This window comes from Nesoenas mayeri, assembly GCF_963082525.1.
Source record: "Nesoenas mayeri genome assembly, chromosome: 1".
NCBI lineage: Eukaryota > Metazoa > Chordata > Aves > Columbiformes > Columbidae > Nesoenas > Nesoenas mayeri.
Window position 1 is genome coordinate 192819494 of NC_137541.1, and position 27503 is coordinate 192846996.

The 27503-nt window shown below is 41.0% G+C and overlaps 1 protein-coding gene across 2 annotated transcripts; it reads left to right on the top strand.

The window, feature by feature from the left end:
- Positions 1–10100: 10100 nt before the first annotated feature.
- Positions 10101–27412, top strand: SPATA13 (spermatogenesis associated 13; the record flags this gene model as incomplete). 2 transcript variants are annotated; one of them, XM_080354528.1, is made up of 10 exons in its annotated part: positions 10101–10155; positions 12559–12695; positions 13124–13303; positions 14367–14552; positions 17215–17394; positions 18068–18300; positions 20908–21037; positions 21602–21974; positions 25915–25993; positions 27238–27412. In XM_080354528.1, 10 exons carry the CDS (start codon positions 10101–10103, stop codon positions 27410–27412), a joined length of 1728 nt encoding a protein of 575 aa, XP_080210654.1. The 2 variants fall into 2 exon arrangements, with proteins under 2 accessions (XP_080210654.1, XP_080210655.1); XM_080354529.1 differs by lacking the exon at positions 14367–14552.
- Positions 27413–27503: the final 91 nt, after the last annotated feature.

A 27503-nucleotide genomic window follows, 5' to 3' on the forward strand; every position in this document is an offset into this window, starting at 1 on the left:
CATTACTTCTATTAGCTGTTTGATGCAATATAGCTGACTTACTTTTTGTGTTGTTATTCAGTGGTAGGATCCTGACTTATTGCTAAAGCACTGAAGAAATGGGGTTTAAAGGTGAGGTTGTAGTTAAATCATATTCAACATGCATAGAAGTTTTTGGCAGTCATATTAGAAGGTAAATTAGTAGCTGGAATGTAAAAAAGGACTAATGAAGCAGGAATACATGTGCTAGAAGTATTTTATGAGAGGCTTTCAAAGACTGATGTTCACCTTGCTGATTTTTTTCTTAAAAGCTGTGAAAAGCCACAGGAATATTTGAAGAGCGTAATGCTCATCCCTTCTTTGTTGTGTGTTGTTTTGGTCTGACAGCTTAGGTGTGAGGAAATGTTTTCAAACAACACTAATTCTTTGGTTTCATAGCAGTGTCAAGAGGTCACAAAAAATCCAACTCTGATCTTTCAGGTTACTTGGTAGAAGGTCCTATGAGAAGTAACAACTGAAAGAGAAGATGTAAAGACAAGTTTCTATGAGGCTTATCTGCTGAGGTCTGGCTGTTTAATGTTGAATGTCTATGCAAGTTCATTCAGCCTGGCTAATGTGAAGTTGTTCAGGGTTGACATAAAATTAAACTCAATTTGCAGACAAAATGGGTAGGTTCTCTAATCATAATTAAGCAAATGAATGATTTGACTAAAGAATATGGCTTCTAGATAAAGTTATGAGTGAACTTGATATTAACTCTTATTAATGAGACTCTTGGGATCTTCAGAGCAGAGAATCATTTAGCCAATTATTTTGCCTTGTAAAATATATTTATTTTACTTAAAAGCAATACATTTGTTTGGAGAAAGCAGGTGTCCCAGGAAATGAGCACAACTTCCAGCTGTTGCATTGTGCAGGCTGTTCTCAAAGCAGTGTAGATCCCAGAACATTACAAGATGAAAATTATAGCATGTGTCTGATCATAGCAGAAGGCTGTGGAGTTATTAATGTAACTGAGAACTATAATGTAATAAAATATTTTCTGTAATGCTGGTGGACATGGTATGCAGTGTTTAAGCAATGTCACTTCAAAGTAGGGGATGTTACTGGCTCTGTAATTAGCTGGACTATCTGAAGAAACCTCATACCTGAGTTTTGCTCAGTTGGACTTGCTGGTAGCTTTACTAATACTGGATTTTCCTGTTTTCTCTGTAGCCTGCAACACGGCCACCTGTTCCAGCACACCAGGTACCCCCTTACAAAGCTGTTTCCGCCAGGTTCCGGCCCCTCACCTTTTCACAAAGTACCCCCATCGGCCTGGACCGGGTGGGACGAAGGCGGCAGATGAGAACATCCAATGGTAAGATGGCCAAGTCTTTTTAATTTTTTAGATCTCAGCTTCTTACTCCAGCTTGGTCAGGAAGTAGATTATACTGTGGAACACAAAAGGGTACAAGTTAACTTCCTGACAAAGTAGTACCCAGCTCAGTTGCTTTGTTTTGCGAGTTTCTCATTAGTAGCTGCTGTATTCATGTAAAACTTGCATTTCACGTGTACTGTTTGACATTGCTATGGTTTATTCTCTGTACCACTTCCATTCCTGTATTTTCCATTCGCTGTTCACATACTTGCCTGAAGATAATAAGAGATCATGAAGGAAATAAGGTCTGATATCCTTGAGTTCATACCCAAACCACAGCCATACCACACATGTGTTTTTAATTTTCTGTTTGCCCTGCATTCAGCTTATCTACCTAGATAGGCAAACCTTAAATAATTAATTAGCTTATTTCAGAGAACTGTATGTGGTTGCAGTTGCTTACGCAGTGGTGAGTGGAGCCCAGCCAGGGTTCTGGTACATGGTGTACAGGTTCTTGGAAAAGATTGCCTTTTTGGAAGCATTACCCTTTATCAGGCTCTCTGATGTGCTCTGTGTATGTTTGCTGTAATTGTTTACTATTAGCATGCAGTGCTTTCTTCAGTTAATAGAAAGTCTCATCTAGTACTAGTGGGACATTTTTTGACAGGTGGGACCAGCAGAACCTGGGTTGATACCATTTGTGTTCTTTCAGACTGCCATGGGCATAATCTGAACAGTTGTTCATGTTTCACTGGAAAAAGTCAGAAATAAAAGCAAAATTATGATGTTATATCTTCCAGTGTTAGTAGTGAGCAAAACACTCCCAGGAACCTTTACTCTGCCTCTCTGTGGAGAGAATAAGTGAACGTGTCTGCATCAGCGCTTGTCATGACTGAAGTAGGAAACCTAACAAATAGCATTTTCAGTGTTTCTTTATTAAAATTATACATATGTTTACTAGTCAGTATTTGGCTTTTACGGTTCTAAGCTAAGTTTTAGCTGCAGTGATGTCCAAATTCTGCTCAAAAAATCCCTCAACCACAAATTAATTTATTAAACATATTAAAACTGTATTTTCCAGTCTTCAATGGAGCATGACAGTTCTCTTCAGATAATGCTCTCCAGGGACCAGACTTGAGAATTTCTAACTGTAGCAATGACATACATTATATATATTATATTAGTATTTTCCTTATAATTTATATTATAGTAAAATATTGGGGAACTACTGTAAAACCCATGTCTGGCATGTGTTTTTGCTGTATGTGTCTCAGTATACTTAATGATCCAGATTAGACATGAAGGTAAATTGGACATCTAATGCTGCGACCTTTGCTAAGATTATGTGGTCCATGATTGCAGAAAGACTGTGCACAGAGTAACAGGTTTGCCATGAGCTAGTTTTGAAGAAAAAGAGACTTTAAGTGTCCTAGAGTAGGAATTATTTTTCTATTTTTAGTTATCCTTTCCGTTTCATGTTTGGAAACCACATGAAATAATATTAGTTACCTAGACAACTGTCTGAGAGTAGTATCTTTCCAGGTATTTAGCTTTCGAATAACTGGTCTCCTAAACATAACCATCAGGATGACAAATACACAAGATTTCTGCCACTTTTCAAGACAATGAAGCCAAAGCAATATTGTTTATACTAGATATGACTTCTGTGCCTCATTGCAATAAACATAGAAGTTGAGCAGGAAAAGCTTCTGAAATCAAAGCCCTGGAAGAAAGTGGGAATATAATGGGCTTGGCAGTTTGAGAGCAAAGATCCAGCAGAAAATAATAAAGTAACTGGTGTCACACATTCTGATCGCTTTCTTTTTTCTCTTAAATTCACAAGGCATTTCCTTGTCTTTGAACATGTGAGAGTTTTTTGTTTGCTCATGTACAGTGAAATTTGATAGCACAAAAGCCCTTTATTACAGAAAGAAATTCTAAACCCAAGCACTGAGAACCAGTAGTATCTTTTAGTTCCTTGCTGAAGCCTAATACATTGCATGTCTACTTTTATAACAATGGAAGGTTGAATTGGAGATGGAAATTTTTAGAAGAACAGCTGTTACAAGATAGTAAATCATCATGCTGTAGGAGACAGAATAATAATCAGCCAACACCTGAGGGAAACTTCCCTTGAGACTCATATTGCTACTCTTGTGCTTAAAGGGTTACAAGTGTTAAATTGTATTAAAGAGATTACCTGTTTATCACAGTAGAGCAATTTTTCATAAGTATCTTAAAAAATAAGCCATCTTTTTTTTTGCATATTGCGGTGTGGGACTTGAGTTTGGCTAGGTTATCTGGTGAGCTCTTTTAGATAGGCTCAGCTCTGAGTAGGTGGAATGGGGTTCAGCTCAAGTTTAAAAGTCACCTAATTTAAGTCTAAATGCAGGCACTTACATAAGAGTTAAACATTAGAACACCCATTTCAGGCGGTGGAGGACTAGGGCTTGATTCAGTTACCCACCCCAGGGTCCACTGCTATGTGGGGTACCTGAGCATCTCCTGCAGCTGGCAGGCATGACCGAGGACCTATGGGAGACCTGTTCCTTTCTTCAGTGGCAATTGGAAGCCAGCAAGATATCTTCAAATGGCTCTAAGTATCTACATTTAAACAACTGATCTGGAACCCTAGCCATTGCAGTCAATGAAGGTTAAGAGTAAGAACTGCCTTGTGGTGAGGTAGATTGCCCTCTCAGCTGTGTTATTGTGTTAATAATTGTGAGCAATACCTGCTGATTTAGATGGTTTGTTCAAATGTGGGTTCTGGCATTTAGATTAATAAATTTAAGTGTATTTAATTCAAGTAGTATCCTGTCCTGGATGTTTGCCTACAATATTACACTACCATCAAGCTTTTCCCAGTTCATCAAGGTTGGGTAACCAAGTAGTTTCAGCCTGTGTGGAGCGCAGCTCAAGAACTGACGTGCAAACAAACTGGCTGTTCGGGAGAGGAGATTTTCAGGTTCTCCATCCCTATCACCAATCAAATAAAAATCCCCACCCCAAGTAGGTTATTGGCTACAGAAGGGAACAAACAGAAGTTATTAATCACTCCTCGATGTTTGCTGCCATCTACTCGCTGCCCTGTTCTTGCCCCGCCCTGCCCCGGAGAGCAAGGATGTAAGTAGGACAAAATACAGGAAACGCAAATTCCTGGGTTGCTACACTGAGTACCGTATTTGTGATTACCAGGAGCTGGGTGGAATATGTCTGATGTTGCAAGCACCTCCATGGTGGTTGCTGTATTCTGTGGCCAAGGTGTCTGGAAAGCTCAGGAAGGCGGAAAGACTCACGGACAGGATGTGTAGGAGCATAATGAAATATACTGCTTCATGCTAAGCAGTCCCAGTGTTGCTGGGGATAGAACAGCTTGTGGACTGGAGGATAATGGCTGTGTGGTCCTTTTAAGGATTGCACACTTAACTGATGGGAAAAGACATTGTAAAAACTATGCTGGTGGATAATGGGATGGTTATTCACACGGATAGCTGGGCTTGATGATACAAACGGACTGAGCAGTGTTGGGAGCAGGTGGTACATCAAGTGAAGCACCTACGCAGCCTGAGGGACTTTGAAGGGGAGCTGGTGGCTGTGGGGCAGGTGGGTGCCAGGGAGAGGGCAGCGGACAGTAGGCAAGTGCTGGAGGCAAGATTGAAGCTGTCAGGTACAAGCTAAAAAAACAGGACCCCAACGGTAAAATTGTCCAAAGTGTAGCCAATACCATGCTCAGCGTTGCATTAAAAAGAGGGAGATTTAGATTATTTATGAACCAATTTGAAAAAAGAAAAAAAAAAAAGATCCTTTGTTACCTAAACCAAAACAAAAGCAGGCTGCTGACATGCACATCAAGAGATTAGGGAGCAGTTTCTAAACAAAGGACTAGGGGATAGCTGGCAAGGTAAAATAATACACCGTGTGGGACAACATATCCTTTACAGGCAATGTCTATGATCATTGCATCCTCAAATGAAGGATGAGGCAGAAGCTGACAAAACTCAAGCAAGAAATAGTCAGAAACAGTTGGGCAAGTGTTGTTTAAAGAGGATTTAGTAAAAGAGACAACCCTGCTAGTAACAGTGAAAGTTTAAAAAGATGGAGAAATAAACATATTTTTTAAGAAGCTAGATGGCATATATCCAAAGCTTGGTTGAAGGAGGATAACCAGTGCAGAACAACCAGCATATCACCATTGCATGAGCTGAATAGGAATAGCAGTAAAGATTGTATGAGTGAAAGAGGGTCTGTAATGTGTTAAAGAAAAACTGAAAGCCAAATCAGATAAACAAATTGACTCCATCATGGTGCCACAAGATCTGTGGACTGGAATACAGGGAAAAGCATAGTGACAGGATTAAATTATGAACTACCTGAGATCACCAGGATGGTGATAGTAAATTGGACAAACCAAGGAAACCAGAGAAGTTTCAAGGACAGCAAGCACAGTCAAAAAGGGAGACTTAAATTGCTGTCCTGTGGCTTAAGTGTTGTAATGGGGCACAATGCTTTGTTTTTAGGTGTACTATCAATGACTCCTCCATGCAGCTCATCAGGAGACCTACAGGAATGGAAACAATTTTTGAACCAGTTCCTGAGGTGTGTGCAGGTTCACACATAAGAGCTATTCCTTAAGGGTGGGATGTGTCTCATCTATTTTTCAGACTTCTTAGCTGATCTAGGTGATCCTGACTGGAAGAAACACATAACTTAGGGTGCTCTTCATTGACGAAATACAGACAGATAATGAATCTTGCCCTCAGTGTCCATAATGCACTCTGAGCCAATATCCTTGCAGGGGTGAAGGGAGGCAAAACTACACTATAGTATGTGTTTTAAATTAAAGGAGAGAATGTAAAGAAAGTGAGAAGTCCTTTTTGTAACAAAGGAACTTAAAGGAGCAGCCAAAGGTGTTTAATGTTTGCAGGCAGCACAGAGGAGTATTCAAGGCAGTATATGAGATGCTTAGAGCAAGTTCATGTCACTTGTCAAAACAGAATTTGGAAGCATCAGGAGAGTTCTGTCATTAAACACAAGGAAAAAGAAACTATGAGAAGAGGAGAAAATAAAAGGCATCCTTCAGATTGTTGAATTGTATCCAAATAGAAAACAAAACAAAACAAAACTCTAGTAGTTTTGATGTAAAACTACAGGAACTTAGAAACAATTTGCCAAAGATATAAAAACTACGTCCTTTTTCAAAAATATGAGAAGCCAATAGATTACCAGACAGTCTGTAGGCCTTGCAAGTGACTGAGAAATAAAACCTAAGCAAAAGTCAGAAAAGAATCTGTCTCAAAATCTCAATAACAGTTTTAGATTAACTTAATGAATAGTAACAAATTGCCAGAACTAACAATTCTGAAGGGATTTCAGAAGGAAATTGCTGAGCTACTGCCTCAGCATGGAATTTGTTCCTGAAAATTGCCTCGGTACAAAGAAGAAGGCAGCATTGGGATAACCATTTATAAAGACGAGTCAGGAGGGATCCACTGAGCAATAGACCAGCAAGCCTGATGTAATAGTGCATAGAATATATAAGTTATGTATTTAGGTCTTAGAACTGTAACAGAGAGTAATCAACAGGGTGATGGAGTTTTATGAGGAAGAAGAGTCTATGTGCCATATGTAGAAGAAAGCTGTGCTCCATAAATGGATTAGGTTTCCTGAAAAACATCACTGAGGATTTGACCAGGTATAATTTACTTTATTCTCCAAAAGGCCTTTGACAAGCTCTCTCAGAAGTGTCTCTTACTAGAGGCCTGTGATAAGAAAGATCCTCCCATGCTTTAATGAGTGAGTAAGCACTAAGAAACAGAGAAAGTGCTTGGTTTTCGGTCACGGCTGGAGTCAGATATTCAGTGGTAAGGGATGTACAGAATGAAAATATAATTCTTGCTTGTGTGCTAAATTATTCATGGTAATAAAAGCACAAGCTGCTTGAACAGAGTTGCAGGAGGATTTCACAATACTGAGACATGGTGCACTGCACTGGCAGCAGGTGAATTGGTGTTGATATAGGCAAGATGGTGCGCGTGGAGGAACATGAGCCTGGTGTGCTTGCAGAAGAATGGACTTTGGGCTGGATGTCATCATTCAGGAAGAGACTTTGCAATCCTAACAGATAAAGTGTCAGTTCAGTGCATAGTAACAGTCAAAACAGTAAATAGAAGGGCAGGAATTTGTAGGAAGGGAATAGAGAACAAAACAGAAAGCCCAATTGTGCCAGTGGTGTGGTGTGTGGGGGCCATCGCTCTGTTTCTTTCTACTTCAAAAGGCATTTTTTACAAGGGACAGAGAAAGGCAAAAGGACAAGAAAACCTACTCTCTGTGTGAAGAATGGTTAACGCCGCTGGGGCTCTTCAGCTTGGAAAAAGGTCAATAGGGGAATAAAAGTATCATTGGCATAGAAAAAATGAATAGATAATAGTTATTGTTTCCAATCATGTAAGAACTAAAGGACACCAAATAAAGTCAGCAAGTTGGGAAAAAAAAAAAGAAGACAGCTTTCACACTCTATAAAATTAAACTATGAAATTAATTGCTACACATATTTCATGTCCCAAAAGTTTACAGATATTTAGAAGGAGGTTAGGAAAATTCAGTTCATTAAACACAAAGATATCACTTCTGCCTCAGGAGGGATCTGACTCTGATCTGCAGATAGCTGGAATTTAGGAAAGTACAACAGAAAAGTGCCATTACATGCACCATCTATTTTTATGTTCTCTGGACATTTGCTACTGGCTGCTGTCAGAGCAGTGGGTGGGGGAACCTTTGATACCAGCAGGCTATGAAGAACTGGATTTTCTTGAGGTGGTAAACTAGCTTTTAGTTCTAGTATTTTAGTATGTGCTACCCACAGCCTTTTCAGAGTGCCTGGTGCAGTGGGTAAGCCAGCTCAGCATGTGTTTGAACAGGGTCATTGTGGACTGTCACCACAAAGGACAGCCTGCGCCTCCTCCTGTCCCCGGCTGATGCTGTGAGGAAACGAACCCGCCACCAGTTCACCCCAAATGAGGACTTTTGTGGTGGTTCAGTTTGTGGCTGCACAGTTGCTGGACGTACCCACACAGAGGAGGGAGAAAGATCACCCTGCTGCCGGCAGCATCCCACGGTGGTGCTGGGGTCGTCATCAGAAGAAAGCACACAGTCTGTTCCATTCTGCAAAAATCAAACCAAACGACTGGTTTTAAGAGATAGTTTTTAACATTTCTTATAGAAGAATTGTCTGGGGTTTGATCTCATTTTCCTTTAGCAGTTCAGCTGGTTTTCCCTTGCAAGTAGGAGTCTGACACAGCTGAGAGCTGATCCTCTGGCTGTGATTGAAAGCCTGAAGCCTTCACTTGCAGGTCCCAGGATCATCAACACTTCAGTGTCCTTTCTGTTTGCTGGGTTGTGCTTGTTTGGTTTTTTTTTACTGATTTGTGCCAAGAAAAATTTGTGGGCCTTTGTATAAACATAATATGTCGTAGCTTCTTTTTACTGTGCTGTGCAGCAAGTCTCCTTGCAGCAAGAAGTAATAGGGAAGTTTGGGGATCTGGAAGATAACTTCTATCAGTCTCCTATGTGGTGCAGCACAGTCTGGATTTTTGTGGGAAGATGGCATTAATATTGCGGGGTGATGTTTAGCCTTTCCTTCTCTGTCTGAGGCAGCGCTAGGGGAAACCATGTGATTTCAGTGGGTGTTGAGAGGTCTCTGTGTGCAGAAATGACTCCAGGGTTTTGTGAACAGTCCCTGGAGGAGGCAGTCCCCAGTTTAAGGACAGGCGCAGCTGAGCAACATAGTTTGCATGTAAAGAATGAGCCATAAAGTTTATGGAGCTTTCCAACAATGAATGTAGTGCTGTGCACAAGTGCAGGTCGCAGCAGGCTTTGCACTCTGCTGATGAGAGCAGCTTCTACCTCTGCTTCCAGTGCTTGAACAGATGAAGCTTCCCTGCAGAACAGTGCAGGTATTAGGGTGGAGAATTAATGATGTTGTGCTCTGGCTGGGTCATTCCCAGCAAAAGTGGGACTGTTTCGGTGCTTCCCTACTTCATTCTCTGTTTTCTGGAGCAGTTGAATTAAGTTTGTAGTTTGAATGAGAAAATGTCTCTGTCCCTTTTTTTCCTGGGAGCAGTCTGCTGCAGCCTTAACGCTTCGGCTGCTTGTGCCCTAAATAATGGTGCAGCATTTGCCTGTGAAGCAAGAGAAGTTTTAATGGCCATGCAAAAAAATACCTTCATTGTTTACTTCTGCTGGAATTTTAACCGGTATAATATAACAAAGATAGACCGATACTCCAAACAGTGTTGTAATACAAAGAACTCCCAGCTCCCGTCCAAGTAGTCTTTCTCTTTGAATTGCAGTCATTTGAATATAGATTGAAATCGCATTAAGCTGCCTTAATGAAAAACAAATGTACTCCTTGGCTTGCTGCATTGGAGACGCTCGGGCACTCTGGGAGCGGGGTGGGCAGTGCTGGCGGCTGCAGGCGCAGCGCGGCCGGGGCCGGGCAGCCAGGTTTTTGTTTCTTTTCTGGAACTTCCTCCCCAAGGGCACCCCATGATGTCAGCGAGCGGCAAGGGAGCGGCGGCCAGGCTGAGCCGCGGCAGCTCCCCGCCGGGCTCAGGGGCACAGCCGGCAGCTGAAGGCACTGAACGGGCTGTTTCTCCGTGCCGTGGGTAGCTCAGATCCTTCGTCATCCTCCGCCAGCCCCGCAGGACCGAGCATCACCTGTCAGAGGTCAAGCCCTTGCTCTGGGGTCCAGGCTGACGGCAGCATGGTAGCCAGGGGGTCAATGGCACGATTCTGGAGTCTGGAGAGCCTTCAGATGGGTACGTGTGAGTAGAACATGCTTGCTCTTGCTATTTTTTACAGTGTTTTTAGATTGAGCTGATAAACTGTGGCAATCAGGGGGCCTGATTCTGATCATGCCTGCACCGTGTCATCCACAGGAGTCTGCAGCCTTACACTGGTGACAAAGCTGCTCAGAGATCAGACAGAATCAGTCCCAGGCTGTCTTTTAAGTTTCTGCGTCCCGTTGGTGTGATCAGGAAAGCTCAGCCCTACCTCTGATATTTCTGGCTGTAAACAATAGAGGAATAGACGCAGAATGCAAGTGACTGGTTTTTGCTTGAGAATAACTACGAAGACAATGTAAGCTTTTTGCTTTAGTACAGAATAATGAACAGTTATCGGTCCCAAAATTGCAGTCATTTTTCATCTGAAGACAAATGAATTAGGTTGTTTTGATGTGTTGTTGTTACTGGAACAAACCAACAGGCAGTACTCACAGTACAGTGGAGATGTATAAAGGATCATTTGGATTAATTTTTTTGGTGTTGCTTTATAAGCTAAGAATTTATTTAATGGATTATTTATTTACAGATTTTTTTTAATAAAGCAGTTTCAGTAAGTTTCACAAGATGTATTTTAAAAGTTGATAAGTGATCAGATTTATGAGTCTGTAGGGAAACAAATATTGTTTTTTTAAATAGGGATTCTGCATCTTCCCTGGTTAGGCAGATTGTACCATTAATGCGAGTGTATATTTTAAATGCTGGGGAGTAGAAGAGAACTGCCAAATAGCCATGTTCAGTTACATCAGGAGTATGCCATGGTTCTGCACTTTTAAAGGGGAGGGAAATCTTCTAACATTTTTAGTGAATCTGTGCAGTAGTCAGCTTTGATCTTTCTTGCAAATTAATACCCAAGTGACCAAAGATGCTAGTGATGTTACAAGCACCCATGAGGAGGGGGTTGAAGTGTTTCTCCCTACAAGGTAAATAAATAATGGATAGGCAACGGTGTGTCTGTTAGTTGTGCAGTGTGTGCAGTAAAACCAGGAGTCATCTCCCTGCGACTCTCACCCATCCAGAGCCCAGCGCTGGGCAGGCAGGCGGTCCCCAGGCTTGGCGCAGGGCAGAGAAGAGGCAAGGTCAGGGCCAGGTGGAAGCGGCAGGTTCAATAACTCATCGTAAAAGTCCCTTCCCAGACACTCAGGAATGAGAGAGATGCTCTGTAGGCTGCATGGCAGCTTATCTGGGACACAGTAACTGTTAGAAAAGGAGTTTAGTGATAGCCGCCTATTTTGGCGGCTATTTTTGATACATATTTTTTACATAATTTTTAATAGGATTTTTGAGCACTGTATGATCTTCAGACTCTCTAGTTTTTCACAGCACGAGCCTGCCATGGGAATAAATCTTTAGGGATAAATTAACAAGGACCACTCAGGCATTGGGCCACTGGTCATACATGCTTCTTGATTACTATCTCATCTGTTTGAACTTAGAGCTGGCTTTCAAAGGCAAACCAGCTCTGAAAGTGTCTAGCACTGAGCAGTGTGGACATGGGTCAGTCAGTGGCCTCATCTGTCCACAGGCTTCTTCCTCTGCCAGTAGAGATGATCACCAAAAGGATCTACCACCCAGCGATGTAGCCTCAAATGGCTTTTGCAGTTTTATACGGTAACTGCACATTTAAATGTGCATAGTGACAGTCACTTACATGATGTTTCTTGTGGTTTATGTGGCTGGGTAAATAAGATGAAGCCCATCTTAGTTCTGGCATCTGTTTCTTTACAAAGCTGCCTCTTTGGTCAGAAAATGCACAATTGTCAAACCAAGGGGCTTTTTTTGTATTTGGGGCAAATAGAACAAGTTCTTTCACAGGCAGTCACACCGTGCTCAGGCCGGACCCCGTGGCCCCTTGGGCCACCCCACAGGTATCGGTGCTGTCAGAGCCTGCCATGGTCAGAACAGGGGCTGTGGTGTGGGCTGCCCACCTCTCTGATGGGTGGGTGGGCATGGAGTTGTTGGGTGGTTACATCCCTGCAAGGAATGTGATGAGGTGACAGTGCCCACCCTGGGACCAGCAGTGGTCCCCTCTGGCTGCTGGGGGCCCGTTGGAGCACTGAGCCCTCCCTTCTGATTCAGGGCCTTTGAGATCTCCTCTGGATAAAAAATAAAAAAATAATGGTCGTAGTTCTTGTTTTTGTGCACAAAAAGGAGAATTTCTCACTTTCATCAGCTGCTAAATGAGAAAATACCGAAGAAGAATAAAAAGTATTTAATGGCGGAAAAGCAGTTTTCCTGAGAGCTTTGCTGCCCTTCACTTCTGCTGTTATTGTTATATTCCTGACAACAAAGGCGACTTCTCAGCGATTCCTCTGGTATTGTTTTTTGGGGAGAATCATAAAAATGATGAAGCAAACAGCTGTTGCACCTTTGTTTTAGTTGCTACAGATGGCGGGACTGAATCTTCAGCCTTAGTGGATGACAATGGCAGTGAGGAAGACTACAGTTACGAGGAGCTCTGCCAAGCCACCCCCAGGTACCTGCAGCCCGGAGGGGAACAGCTAGCAATTAATGAGGTAACGTGCTGGGCTTTGCATGGCTGTAATGACGGGATGGGGCATGTGGGGTGTGTGGTTTCCACAGGTCTGAGGTTTCATATTAATAAAAAGTGCAATGACAGTAGCCAGCATAGTGAAGAATCCAGCAGCCACAGTGTCCTGTCTCTGGCACGGCCTGTGAGCAGATGCCAAGGGAAGAGCACAGGGACTAGTACTTTTCTAGGAGCCTAGCTCATTAGCCTATGTAACTGCTTTGGAGTAGGACTCTTAATTGTTCTCACTAATAATATACGCAGAGATGTCTGAAAATCCAAAATGTTAGTTTTATCCTGTAGTAGGAGTAATCATGGACATGCTATTGAGGTATTTTAATATTTTTTAGTAGTTTATAAGCAGTTAATTGTTTATCCTTTGTCCTTCACAACCTCATTTTCTTCCCATCTCAGCTGATCAGCGATGGCAGCATTGTCTATGCAGAAGCTCTCTGGGACCATGTGACTATGGATGATCAAGAGCTGGGCTTCAAAGCTGGAGATGTCATTAGAGTCCTAGAAGCTTCCAACAAAGACTGGTGGTGGGGGAGAAATGAGGACAAGGAAGCCTGGTTTCCAGCGAGCTTTGTCAGGGTAACTCTTGCTTTTGCACCGTTGTCACACGAGGTTCCTAGCAGGGTGCATCAGTGCAGTGGTCATGGCATTAGATTTAAGTGAAGGGCCTGATTCTTTGCATCATTGTATCTGAACATCAGTGGTGTAACTCTAAATGACTTCACAAGGAAAAAAAGCAATAGAGAATCACACCCCAAGATCCCTTAGCTCCTGACACCTTTTACTCTGCCTTCTTCTTTTCTATGGTCCTGTTGTAGTGAAAGGAATTTCTCGAGCAGAAATGAGGGCATCAGAAAGCTCAATCACGAGCAATCTGTTTGGAGAGGACGCAGCAGTTTTCATGAGGGAGTGGGGAAAGATATACTGCAGGGATTTATTGGTAACATAGGGCTTAATTTATTATCACAATGTTGTGTAGGCATCTGGTTCACAGTCTGAACTCCCAAGTCAGAACTCAGCCAGATTAATGACAGTATAATTCTCGAATCACTTAAAATCGAACTATGTTTTAGAAATTATTTTGAAGTACCTTTTTGAGAGCCTGTAATGAAGTTAGGGCCACAACGTATGAAGTACTACACAAAGTGCCAGAGATGGTTCCTGCCTTTGCCCTTCCAAGATCTCTAGCCAACATGGGTAAAAGTTGAAAAAAGAGGTGCTGTTAGCCACATCATACAGACAGGGAACTGGGACAAAGTATTAAAAAGTGTTTGAGTTGTCTACTTTTGTAATGTTTACCCATATGCTGGCTTGGCCAAAATAACACATAAACTACTAGTAAGGGTCAAAAATAAGCTTAGGTCTGAAAAATACACATGCAACACAACATGGTGTTTCTCAGATACTATGAGTAGAAAGCTATGTATTTAACCAGGCAGAGAGCTCAACACTTGATTTGAATATGCAGTGGGTACAATGAAATAAATTCTGTTGTGGAACCGTCTCTATAATGTGAGAATGACAACATTGAACATTTCTGTAGCAAGTCCTCTCTTAATTCTAAGAAGTTTGTAACAGTTTTATCACATTTTGTAAAAGTTTGCTGCTTTACTCTAGTTTACTTTGTTTGTTCTGGCTGCAGCTGCGAGTTAATCAGGAAGAAGTGCCAGAAAATGGTAGTAGTATCCAGGATGAAGAACAAGATGCAGATATGAGCAAGCATCGTCAGAAAATAGCTGAAAACAAGGATCAGATGAGAACCAACGTTATACAGGAAATTATGAACACAGAAAGAGTCTATATCAAGCATCTCAAGGACATCTGTGAGGTACACACCTGAGGGCATTCTGCTGACCTTATGTAATCTCATATAAGTTGAGAACTGGAGTGGTTTTTCATATCAGAATATTCCCAATTGCAGTTCTGAGGCTGTCGGTCAGACTTTTCTTGTGTCTGCTTATGGCTTTTCTCTCTGCCAACTGCCACAAGGCACTGCTTCCTTCTTTTATTAAAAAAAAAATCCACTTTTGACATGGAAAATGTGCTTTGCTTATCTGACTATTTCCATAATAATGCGTGAAGGAAGTCCAGTTTATTTAGAACTTTTTATCACTTGATTTAGATAAAAAACTTTCTGTCACTTTAATAAAATCAATTACAGTTCAGAGACAAAACTTCCTGAAAGTAACTTGCAAAGATAAAGTTTACTGGATTAAATTTTTTTGTTGTTGTTTTCTCCCACAAAGAGATTTTTGCTGGATGCTCAGTAGCTATGAAGAAGTCTATATAAGGTGTTTTAGAGCTGCCTTGCTTAATCGAACTATAAAATGTGGGAATTTTTTCTGCTTTTTGTTCAAATTTTGTTGGAGGCCCACACTTGGACAGGAAGCTTCTTCATACTATTCACTGAAGTTTGCCTCTTCTGACGTGGACTGTGACACATTTGACCTGCATTTGACTTGTATTTGTGGTTAGCATCTGGAAGAGCACTAAGCAACCTACCAAAATATTCTTTGTACCCTTAGTTTGCTATGTCTCTGTCTGTATTTGTCATGTCATTCTCCAGTCCATCACTCATCATTAGATTCTTTCATGGACAACCAAGTAGACAAGACAGCAGCGTTTTTTGATTCTTATTTTTAATTTTTAAAGATCAGGCCTTTTAAATGCATTTTGAAGAAAAAAAGGAAAAACAAAATGACAAAAATGGTTGCTACCTGGCTAATTTTTAAACATTAAATGTAAGTTTTGCCATTTAGACTCACTATTTACTTAAGCTAGTAAGCTTGACTGTGCCTAAACTATCAGGGAGGAATTAATACATGCAGCTGTGTCGCTGCCATGGTTAGCTGAGTTCTAGGACATGACATTCTTGTTTTACTGACCTATTAATTCTTAGACTGATATTAGTAATTATTTTTCTCTAATACATATATTCTGTACCTCTTTCTTTAATCTGACATGCCTCTGAGTTTAGCACAGGGGAGCAAACACAGATTTTTCAAGTAAAGAAGTGATGCTCCATGTTCACATGTGGGGTAGAGATGGTCTGCTTTCCTCAGATTGAATCTGTAGGGTGCTGCAAGCAGGTCATGAGGCTGAAAACATACTCAAGTAAGACTAAAACAGAAAAGCCTCTGCAGATAATAATCCAAATTTGCAAGCTCTGCACTGGAATGAATCACTAGGGCTGGTGCAGCCAGGATCGAGCTGGAATATATACTGAAAAACATCTTATACTGAAGAGGTGTCTGCAGTCTGCATGACAAGAGCTGCACAGGAATTAGTTTTCCTTCTGAGTGTTATCGTCCTAACAGCAGTAAATGTGGTAGCTGGCTTGCAGTGCAGCCACGGCACAGCTCTAAGAGCAGATGGCTGTGGAGGAGCGCCAGCAATAGTCAGGGTTGCTTCCTGGTAAACCTCACTGGAGCAATTGCGAGGCTTTTTACAGCTGTCTGCTCCCAAAGCGATTTGGGGAAAACCTGCCTGAGAGCAGCCAAGCGGAGAAGCCTGGCAAATAACCCCTGTCGCACCAGTTAACCCTCACTCTCATCTGCACCCCAGCGCTATAACCGACTGGTAGCAGAGCACGAGCACAGCAGCTGTTGCTGGTCATTCAACCCCTGCACTGTGTCCTCCTCACCACACTCATCTTTGTGGAACAGGTACATGGGGACACGCTGGCTGTGTGTGGCGTCTGCTGCTGCCTGTTTCAGCCCTTAGAGACCCCCACCGCACCTTTGCCTCTTAGCCGTGTGAGTGCCGATGCCATCTAATGTTGGTTACTGATGGCAGAGCAGAATTTACTCTGAGTGTATTTTAAAACTGGAGGACTCAGTTGTGTATCTACTTAACACTGGATGTGAATGAAGTGTACTGGACCCGTGTTGTTCTTACAAGTAAAGAGAAGAAAACCGGAAAACTGATTGCTGATCGTATTTTTATGTGCGGTCTTGCTGATACTTTTACCTCCTGCCAATACTACATGGATTTTACCAAACAGCAGCATTCTAACTGTGTATAGTAAGTTCTCCATTTTGCCTCTCTGGCTTATACTGTGCCCTGCTTACATACTTGTTAAGGAACCTGTACTTTCGCCTTGGTAGAAATTGTCTTTATATTAGTTGTTTCGGGATTTGTTCTTATCCACATAGAGAAGAACTGTCATGGCACAGAGCAATTGCTATGGAGAAGCACGGTGGCTGAAGCAGCAGCACGCACGGGGCCTCACGCCGGGCTCACCACCGGCTTGGCGGCTGGTTGTAACAAGGAGACGCGAGTAGGCTTCATGCACTCTGCAGGTTTCTGGTTCCCTGGTTCATTTATGGTACATTTCAGATGAAAATTTGAAACTGTGTGTTCGTGTATGTGTGTGTATGGCTGGGAAACCACTCACCTGCCCGTAGATCACAGGAGTTTTGCCAGCTCAAACGGACTGTTCAGGGTAGTTCACATCTTCAAACTAATGATTTTTTAAATTTAATTTCCAGGGTTATATTCGGCAGTGTCGTAAACATACAGGAATGTTCACCGCAGCTCAGTTAAGCACCATTTTTGGAAATATTGAAGATATTTACAAGTTCCAAAGGAAGTTTCTGAAGGATCTCGAGAAACAGTACAACAAAGAGGAGCCTCATCTGAGTGAAATAGGGTCATGTTTTCTTCAACACGTACGTTGCAAAAGTAGATTTTATTTCTGAAATTATCTAAATGTGATAAGAAAATGCTATGTTATGATGTTAGGAGGAGATAGTAGTAATAAGTGCTTATCAAATACTAAACTAGGTATAGATAGCATTTTAGAGTTGTAAAATAATTTACAATTAATTCATTATTTAAAAGTTTTAGATTTCCCCTCAACTTTAGCCAGCCTGTAACTTTGTACAGAATTAAATTTCCTTTTCAAAACTAATTATCACAGATGAGCTGGACTATTTGCAGTGATCTCATATTGGGCGTGCAAAAATTTACTAAACAAAATAAGGAAAGAAAGTGATGGGGAAAGAGGCTGTGAATTCATGATAGACACTTTATAAACCTACAGCTGTCTTCCCCAAAGAAAAGGACTTCTTAAAGTGAGTTTGATTATCCTAATTCAATGGAGGCCTCTATTTTCTGTATTCTTATAAATAAGGTACGTAGTTTGGACAGTTACGAAGTAGATTTCTGCATACTTTCAAGGCCGATCAACCTGGAAAGAATATAGGAAATGGATTATTTAATATAATTAGATATAATAGAAGTTACAAAAATCTTTTCTCTCCAGTAGACACATACTTAAGTTAAAGCTTTGACTTTTTTCTTTTTTTTTCTTTTTTTTTCTTTTTTTTTTAAATTTTGTAGCAAGAAGGCTTTGCTATTTATTCAGAGTATTGTAACAATCATCCCAGTGCCTGCATTGAACTTTCCAAACTAATGAAACAGGGCAAATACCGTCACTTCTTTGAGGCCTGTCGCTTACTTCAGCAGATGATTGACATTGCCATTGATGGTTTTCTTCTCACACCTGTTCAGAAAATCTGCAAATACCCTCTGCAGCTTGCAGAATTGCTCAAATACACCACTCAGGAGCACAGGTGAGAGGATGAAAAAAGGCAAATCTTCTAATAGTAACAACAATCGAGCTTTCTGGGTGACACAACACTGAAGCTTTTGAGGTCAGGAACAAAAGTCATTGCTATAGGTGGGAGCTGCTTACTAGATGGGCATCTTGGAACCATCAGAAATATTAAGAAAAACAGTATCTGAAATGTGGCACAGGGGACTGACAGGATATGAGACAGAATGAGGAAAAACTGAAAGAGGGAGAAGGAAAAAGGTGCTGAAATAAGATGCAGGGAGAGATGTGTGAATCAGAGTGAAAAAAAGCCAACGTGTCAAAGAAATTAAGGAGAAGGAAATCTACAGTTGAAAGGGGGAAGCTGCATAAATGTTGTGGACACAGGAAAAGGTGAAGAGGGCATAGAAAAAATAACCACAGTCTGAGCAAGTTTGAAAGTGAATTTTTTGTAGAAGTTTATTAGTAATAAACATTGTCTTTGTTTGCAATGAAATCCAACCATTAGATTTTTCAGCTGGATGAATAAGAACTGAAGTTGCAGCCTTTCCAGTATACCCCTGAGCCAATTAATTAGTTGACTAAATTAAGATTTTATCTTTAAATGTCTGCTTTTTTACCTTGTACAATCACAAGAAAAATGTTCCATTGTGACCTCTGTGCTCAAAGTTCAAATGCAGCCTGAGGCAATGCTTCCCAGCCTCAAGTTGCACCAGGGGAGGTTTAGGTTGGATATCGGGAAAAATTCTTCACAGAAAGGGTTGTCAGGCATTGGAACAGGCTGCCCAGGGAAGTGATGGAGTCACCATCCCTCATCCCTGGAGGTGTTTAAAAGACATATAGATGAGGTTCTTAGGGACATGGTTTAGTGCCAAAGTTAGGTTATGGTTATACTTGATGATCATGAGTGTCTCTTACAACCTATGATTCTATGGTTCTATTCCTGGGCCAAACTCTGCATTCCTTTAATCTTGAGAAGACTCCCCTTGGAGATGAAGGGATTTTTCCAAGAGGCCGTTGCATAGAGAATGTCAAGTACTGACACTCAGGTGCGAAATGCCTCCATTCAGTTCTGTGGTTACCTGGGAAGACCTGCAATAACAATTTCTAACATGGGTATCTGTTGAGATACTAAACCTGTAGATGAAGTGACAGCAAGGTCTCGCCACCTTCCACCCATAGCACCCATTTACCTCTTCCGTGGCACAGCATCCAGAGATGTGCCCATACACAGACATATGCCCAGATACAGAGATGCTCACAAATGGGCAGGTCCCCACCCACACAGAGCCTTGGTAAAGCTCCAGACAAGTTTGGTTTGGTAGCTTTTTGGTTTGTTTCCCTAAAAAGTTTGAGGATCCAATGTGCACAGCCTGCTGCAAAGGCCAGAGGTTATATGCAGCAAGGAAAGAATAACTTACACACCAACAGAGAAAGAAGGAACTGAGATAAGGAAAGGCAAGAGCGGCAGCATGGCTATCATGCAGTCACCCCCTGTGGGACATCTCCCTGGTGTTAATAGGATCCTGTTATTGTTAATCTCACTTTTTGTAGACAGGGTGGCAGAAAAGAGTTTCCAGAGGTATAAATAGAGAGAAGAGAGTAACGTGCAGATTCAGAAGGGAAGCGCGTCTATCAGCAGCAGGCAATGAAAATAGGAACTGAGACAGAAGCAGATTAAAAGGACAGAGAGGCTGACGCCTTTGCAGGATTTATTTCTGGCTTGTGCTGTTTTCTGCCTCTGGCTGCCTTTTCTGCAAGAGACGTTCTGATAAAGGAGAGAAGGCAGCTGCTCTGCTGGGACTCTAAGGCAAGAAATATATCTCTTCCCTCTTCTCAGAGACTCTGTTTGAGGAAGGGGAAGGAGCAATGGGTGCTATACAATTAGAACCAAAACCTTCCTACAGGTTTGGGAGATTCATAAGCATGTGGGGAGCTCAGGGAAAGAAGGAGAGGAGCAGAGCAACGGAAGAAGACAGAAGGCTTGCATTTGACCTGCAGCAGGCAGGCGAAGGTGACAGTCTTGGCTCTTACACATTTGTTCCATAAAAATGGGCCACTTTGTCAGCATTGTCACCTTAATTCTTCTCTTTGGTGCCCATATTCTTGGTTCCTTTGCTCACCCTGTTTGAGTTTGCTTTCAGTATTTTTTCTACCCAGATAGTGTTCTCTGTTTGCGTTCACTGAGCCAGCCATTGGGAACAAGAAGGAGAAAATAAAATTGCTAAGCTTGATTAAAGGAATGCCCTTCCCAATAAAATCTCAGTAAAATCTTACTTAACAACAAATTCCTTTGGTGAAATGTAGGTATCACTGAGGTCAATGAGAGTTCTACCATTTTTTTCAGTAGAGACAGTATTTCAATTAATTAATCTACCTCTTCTGCCTTCTTCTACCAGTTTATTAATTTGCTCCTGGACAAAGCCTAGCAGTACCACAACACTGAGTTGTACAGACTACTGTGTGAGGTTCAGGATAGCAGAGAATCAGGTTTCTCTTACTTAAGTACCCAGAATAGAGGAATAAATGGGCAATGTGGGTTAATACTTCAAGCATTGTGTCACAGTTTTTGATTGCATCATATCCATTGCTTAAGTGATCTTTGAAATGTGCCTACATTTCACAGTGATTATAATAACATAAAAGCTGCATATGAGGCGATGAAGAACGTAGCGTGTCTGATCAATGAGCGAAAACGAAGACTAGAAAGCATAGACAAGATTGCACGTTGGCAAGTCTCTATCGTAGACTGGGAGGTAAGTGTCAGCAGTTTCCTTCCCAGAGCAAAGGTACTGTGTACAGTACTTAGTGTCCCCTACAGTGTATATTTTGCATAGTAGGTAGTTTATGGTGTCTACTTTTCAGCTGGTCATTGCTCAGTTAAAAGTCCAGTTGCTTGATTTGCAGTGATTCTGTTACTGATTACCTTATTACTGAGGAAGAGCAGCATATGTTAGCATGGACACTTGTCTTTGACGTGACAGTTGATTGAGTTGACAAAATGGATCTTTTTTAAAATGCTAGACCTATATCTGCTTTTGATTTTTGATAGTTTTATCAGAACTTGAACCTGCTTCACTGACTTTAATGACTTTCTTCCTGATTTGTGCAGAAATAAAGTAGAGCAGAACTACATTCATTGAGTTTGCCTGTATGAGGATTATCTACATTGCATGACATTTTCAAATATATAATTTCAAATAATAAAAATACAAGAAAAGTGAATGAACTTAAGACTTGATTGTAAAATGAGACTGGTTAGGCACACAGTAAGATCTTAAAATATTATTTATTTACTACATATATATATATCTCCTTAGGGACCAGATGTGTTAGCCAGAAGCTCTGAACTGATCCACTCAGGAGAACTGACCAAAATATCAAAGCAAGGCAAAAGCCAGCAGAGGACTTTCTTCCTTTTTGACCACCAGCTCGTGTTCTGTAAGAAGGACCTACTGAGGAGGGACATCTTGTATTATAAGGATCGTATTGACATGGATGAGATGGAAATTGTGGACACTGAAGATGGCAGAGACAAAGACTTTAACGTTAATGTTAAGAACGCTTTTAAGATAATAAACAGAGCAACAGAGGACATTCATTTATTCTGTGCAAAAAAACAGGAGGATAAAAAGAGATGGATGGAGGCTTGCGAAAATGAAAGGAGAAGAGTTCAGGAAGACAAGGAAATGGGTGAGTGGAAGGATTTCCTCTCTAAAAGGTGGTAAAAACAAAGGGGAATGTTCTTGCTTTTCCACTTCTTTATGCTTTGTGCAGATGTGCACTCTGCCTTCTGGGACTGTTGTGTCTTTCTTACCCGACATGACCTTTATCTGCGTAAGTGAAGCCTGTCCAGTGCATTCAGCCTGATGTCCAGGGCAGCCAGCTATGACATCTGTGTCACAGCATCACCCATGTCATTCTGGTGCATTATGGAGCAGAATGAGATATGGCAAGATGCAATTCACAAAGACCAGTCAATAATAAAAACCATCCAAAATCCCAGCACTTTTGTATGAATCATTGGCCTGAAACATTTGTTTGTAAAGGACACTTTATTATAAAGCCAAGCAGGAATAATTTATGCTGTCTATGACCTATAATGGCACCTCCTATGCCCAGGAGACCCGTGCAGTTGTGTGGTACCATTAGTTACAGACCAAACAACAGCACTGGGCAGTTTACAGATAAATGAAGCCAAATGTTGAGTGAGCAAGGAAAAATGTAGGACCTTGCAAATCCTAGCATCAGCTTTAGACCCACAGCCTGTGGGACAATCTTCGGTGCCTTCTGCGTGAATGTACATTCAGGATTGTTATTTTAAAATTGTGGGGTTTGCATAGTTTCCTGCTTCCTTTAAGATCAGTGACCAAAAAATGCAACAAAATTTCATTGGCAAAATCTACACAAAGGAGACAGTAACACTAATATGAAAAATGAAACTATTTTTCGTATTGCTGAAGAAGTAATAAAATTATTAGTGCACCTGTGTGTGTTGACTGCATAAGAACTTATTTTTATAATATTGTCCAGGTTTTGGAATTAAATTGGAAGTGCATCAAAGTAGATGATATAACTCAGAAATGATTAAAATTTAAACAAGATGCCAAATCTCACATTTCATGTTCACTTAAAACATTGGTCAGAAGAAGAGGAAAACAGGACTAACCCTTGGATTACCAATGTAAACCTTTTGATCTTAGTGGCTTTTGCTTGATACTGTTGCATAGATGAGAAAAATAAGGCCTCTTCCAAATGTATTGTAGATACTCCATAAGCTAAAGAAAATACTTCCAAGTTTACCAATTCATACTATAAACCCAGTTTTAACTCTTCCCATTGCACCAACAGTTGCAGTTAACCCAAATTGTCTTGATTCCAGAGTAAAAAATGAAGCAGCCATTGTTAAACTTTCCTCAAACTTTCCTCAAACTTTGCAAATTTTTCAAAACCAACTATTCTCCTGTTCTGAACATCTGTGACATTATCATCCTGTTGAGCACAACACTGATGGCTTTCACGAGTTCCTCTGTGTAGAGCTTGTTCAGTCACCTTGTGCTCATGGGGATGAGTGGTGGCCACCTTTCCTAATCTGCCTAAACAGAACTCTAAAATGAAGTGGATACTGCAAAAGGGTGAAGGTGATTGGACAGTAATAAAGCAGTGCAGAGGATCTGATGATGAGGATGCAAACAATCCCCCTAGTAACAAAGTTACTGAAAGCCTCAACTCCAGCATAGGATGAGAACAGCAGTACAGTCATATGGAAGGACGGTACTGAATAAATCACAGCTTGTGCACTTTTGTGAACAGGGCTGAGCAAAAGAGGAGAAAATGTAAGCATTTGCCATTCCTGTGATTTCTGAGGAGCATTATTTAGCTCTTCAAATCTGTATCTACACCTCCTCCTGCAGTGGTTGCTATGGAGCACTGGGAGAGTATGTTGAGCAGGCTAAACACCATGTGTCAGGATGTTTCTGAGGCTTGTACCTAGTGCTTGCTGTGGGCAGCAGCAGGGCTTGCATGTGCAAGCAGTGAGGTGTTACCATTCCTTGTAGGTGACACTGTTTCAGAAATCCCCAAGCATGAGGAAACTGCAAAAGTTTAGCAGCTACAGCCCTATGTGTAATTATTTATTCTACTGGGACCTCATGAAAATCAACATGTGACACTCCAAAGGGTAACCATGCAGCAGCGATGGCAGTGGCAGTGAGGATATTCATCATAATAGCGCTAACCCTTCTTTAGGGCTAGGTCACAAATTCCCCTGGTGCTGGGCACAAGTGTTGTGAGGGAGGGTCCATCGTGTTTGCCGCTCTTAAGGCACGGTGCAATATCGTGAAGGAAATTCAGATAATGAGAAACTGGTTTTTTATAATGGCACATAGGCACATACAGCCTTTTCTGCCCATGTGACATCCAGCCTTCTGGAAACTTGCTTTTCAAATGTTACAGCTCATTATTCGGATTTGGTGGTACCTGGTTTTGGCATAGATATCATGAACCAGAGGAAAGATAGTTGAATTGTAATAGCTAATGTCCATCTGGCCTTGTGAGTCTTAGTGGCTCAGATGTTTTCTCCATTACCCAGAAGAACTGCTTATTTTCTAAAATTTCATTTTTTTGGCATAATTAAACATTTCCTTTAGCCAAAACCAGTGGAAAGGCGCCAGTATTCTCAACCTCAGGTTTAAATTTATCTTGTTGATTTGTAAGCTATCTTGCTGGACTTCACGCAGAACCTCTAATCTAACCTTTCAGAGAACAAATACATACTCTTCCAATTCAGAATTGCAAATGGCATTTTACTTCTATTTTCAAAGTCACTTTGGTACGAGTCACTGTCTCCCAAACCATATCTAGCTTTTCTTAGCTTTTGTGAATATATGGGAAGAAAAGGCCACAGCCAGAAAATCCTTCTCCAAACCACTAATAGTAACCCTAAAAAAGTGGTCTGATCTCTGTTGATTAAATTGCTTTCATTTTTTTAAATCTGTTTCCTTGTTTCTATAAAGGAAAAAAAAAACCCTGCAAAATAAAATAAACTTCTGCTACCCCAGAATTATGGCTAAGTGCTGTTGTATTGTTAGTTAATAGGCTGATTTGTCATAACTTCTTCCTAAGTTCAGGCTAAAAATAAAGGGAAGATGCAAAATGGAACCAAACAAGACACTTCATTCTGACTTTGAATCACAACTTCTCTGCTCTTTATGTGCATATGAGTGAAACGAGTGACATCATGTGCATGCTGTGGTCTCCTTGTGCTCATGTGTGTACCAGATCAGTGTATCTCAACTGTCCTTTGCACAGGGAGAGGACACTAGAGTGACACCGGCCACTGGTGTCACCTTTCAGAGCACAGGTCTGGTGTCTCTGTACTCAGCACAGATCTGTGACACACCCATCATGTGACAGTAAATAGCACAGGGATCACCGCACACTGTAGCATCATGCAAGTCATACAAGTACACAAGCAAGTACATGAAAAACCGGGGTGAAGGATCCAGCCCCAGTCTGGTGCAGCCACAACCACATCTGAGCCTGCTTTGGGGTCTGATGGATTATGTGATAATGTCACCTCCAAGTGGAGGGAAAGGTACCCACATTTGTACTGCAATACCAGTGACTTCAATTTGTTTACCCCATGTTAGCTCAGATTGAGTGAAAAAATAAACAGATTCTGCATTTGTGATTCACTATTTGGTGGCTGGTAGCTTTCTGAAGTGTAAATTTACGCTTTTTTTTAATCTCTAGTTACCTGGACTTATTTATAATAACTTTTTGTGTACTCAATTCCCCAGTGATTGCCATTTGCTGGAATTGGAAAGCAGCTTTTCCCAGTAATCTACAGGCAAATTAGTTCCTATTGTCATCCCAGTGAAAAACTGTATTTAAATTTATATGAAACATACTTCTAAAAACTTGATGTATATCACTCTTAAGCTTTACTAAAAATTGTTTAAAATATTCAGAGTATTTCAAAAAGATGGACCAAATTTGAACTCATACTGCTTTGAAATTTGGTCTCTCTTTTTGAAACACCCTGTAGTTTGCTTATTGGTTTTAATTGAACATAATCAGTTATTAGATACAGTATCTTTATACCAGTGCCCTAATTTACACTTTGACCTAGGAATGGAAATCTCAGAAAATCAGAAGAAACAAGCTATGCAGAATGCCCGTAAATCAAGGCATGGAAAAATTAAAGGTGGGTGTTCAGAATTGCTTTACATTCTTACTGTGTTCCAGTGTTCTTTATGTTAGGAAATAGCACAATCTGGCTGTAGTTGATTTCTTTAATCTTTTAAAAAATTTTCATGGTTTTCATGGAGTTGAAATAGTTTCCATTAACCTGTATTTTAATATCAAATTTGAAGACCTTTGTAAACTGTCTGCTAGATCAGCTCCCCAGTCTCCTTCAGACAGGCAAGTCAGTATTCTCTTTGTTAGAGAAGAAACTCAAGAGGTAAGGCAAGTGGTTTATTTCAGGACATGAAATGCAGAGATTGAACTAGAAATGAGGGTTACTGATTCCTTCCTTTGCTTTCACTCAAACAGCTTGTTCTTCTTAGCAATTCTGTGCGTTGTCTAAAATATCCTAAAGTTCTTCCTGCAAGCCACATGTTGCTGTATTTATGATAACACACTCAAAATGTCTTCTTTCTGTCCTAGACTAGACGGAAGGGTGGACTAGAAATGTGTTTTTCTGGAAACAGTTTTTTTATTCCTTTTGTCTCTCAGAAAATGTGTTGTGATTTTGTCCTTTTCCATCTTAAAGTCAAATTTGGGTCAATCTCTAGTGTGTTGAGAGAATAAATTGAGCAAGTTGGAGCAGATTAAGTCTGAATTTAGAAGTGGAGGAGTTGATGCTAGGTAGTTCTCTGCTCCCTGGGATTAATATTATTAGAGCATTTTCTCTTGATGTCAGTCACTAGGTACCTATAAAGCCTGTGTGGATTTTCAGGGGAGTTGCTGAAAATTGTGATCAGGAAATTCTGCTCAGAATACACAAAGTCTGAGAATATTAGCCTGGAAAAATATTTTCCAAATTAAGAAATAGCATTTTTGTTAGTAGCAATATTTTACCCAGCCTTCTACTGAGAGTTGACTAAAATATGAGTATCTACCATGTTAAGTTATTCCTTTGAAATACCAAAATTTACTTGTGCAAACCGAATAGCCAGGCTATGTGAAATTGCTGCTTATTTTTGGTAATGTTATTTTACTGGAATTACTCTCTTCTTAAGCCAAATCAATGCAGCAATTTAAAAAAAAACCCTGGCATCAGAACATGTAACCTTTAGTTGTGCTTCCATTCACAATCATGGCAAAATTCAACTGGCTTTACTGATCATCGAATTTGTCCCATGGTCCTGTGCTTCAGTTTTCCCAGTATTAGTTGCGCTGCTAGCTGACTCATAAGCTTTCTTAAAACTGTTCCTTTTGCAGGTGTCAGCTATAACGGGTGTCCTGTGCCTCCCCCACACCAAAGCCTGCATCCTATCCATCAGCGCCACATCACTGTGCCCACCAGCATCCCGCAGCAGCAGGTTTTTGCCCTGGCAGAACCCAAGCGGAAGCCATCCCTCTTCTGGCATACCTTCAACAAACTCACCCCCTTCAAAAAATGAGAGGCCAAGGACCTGGCAAAGGCATCGGCACGGAGGCAGACTTTCTCCAGAGAAAGACCTTGGAGACACAGTTAAGCTCAGTGAATCTCCA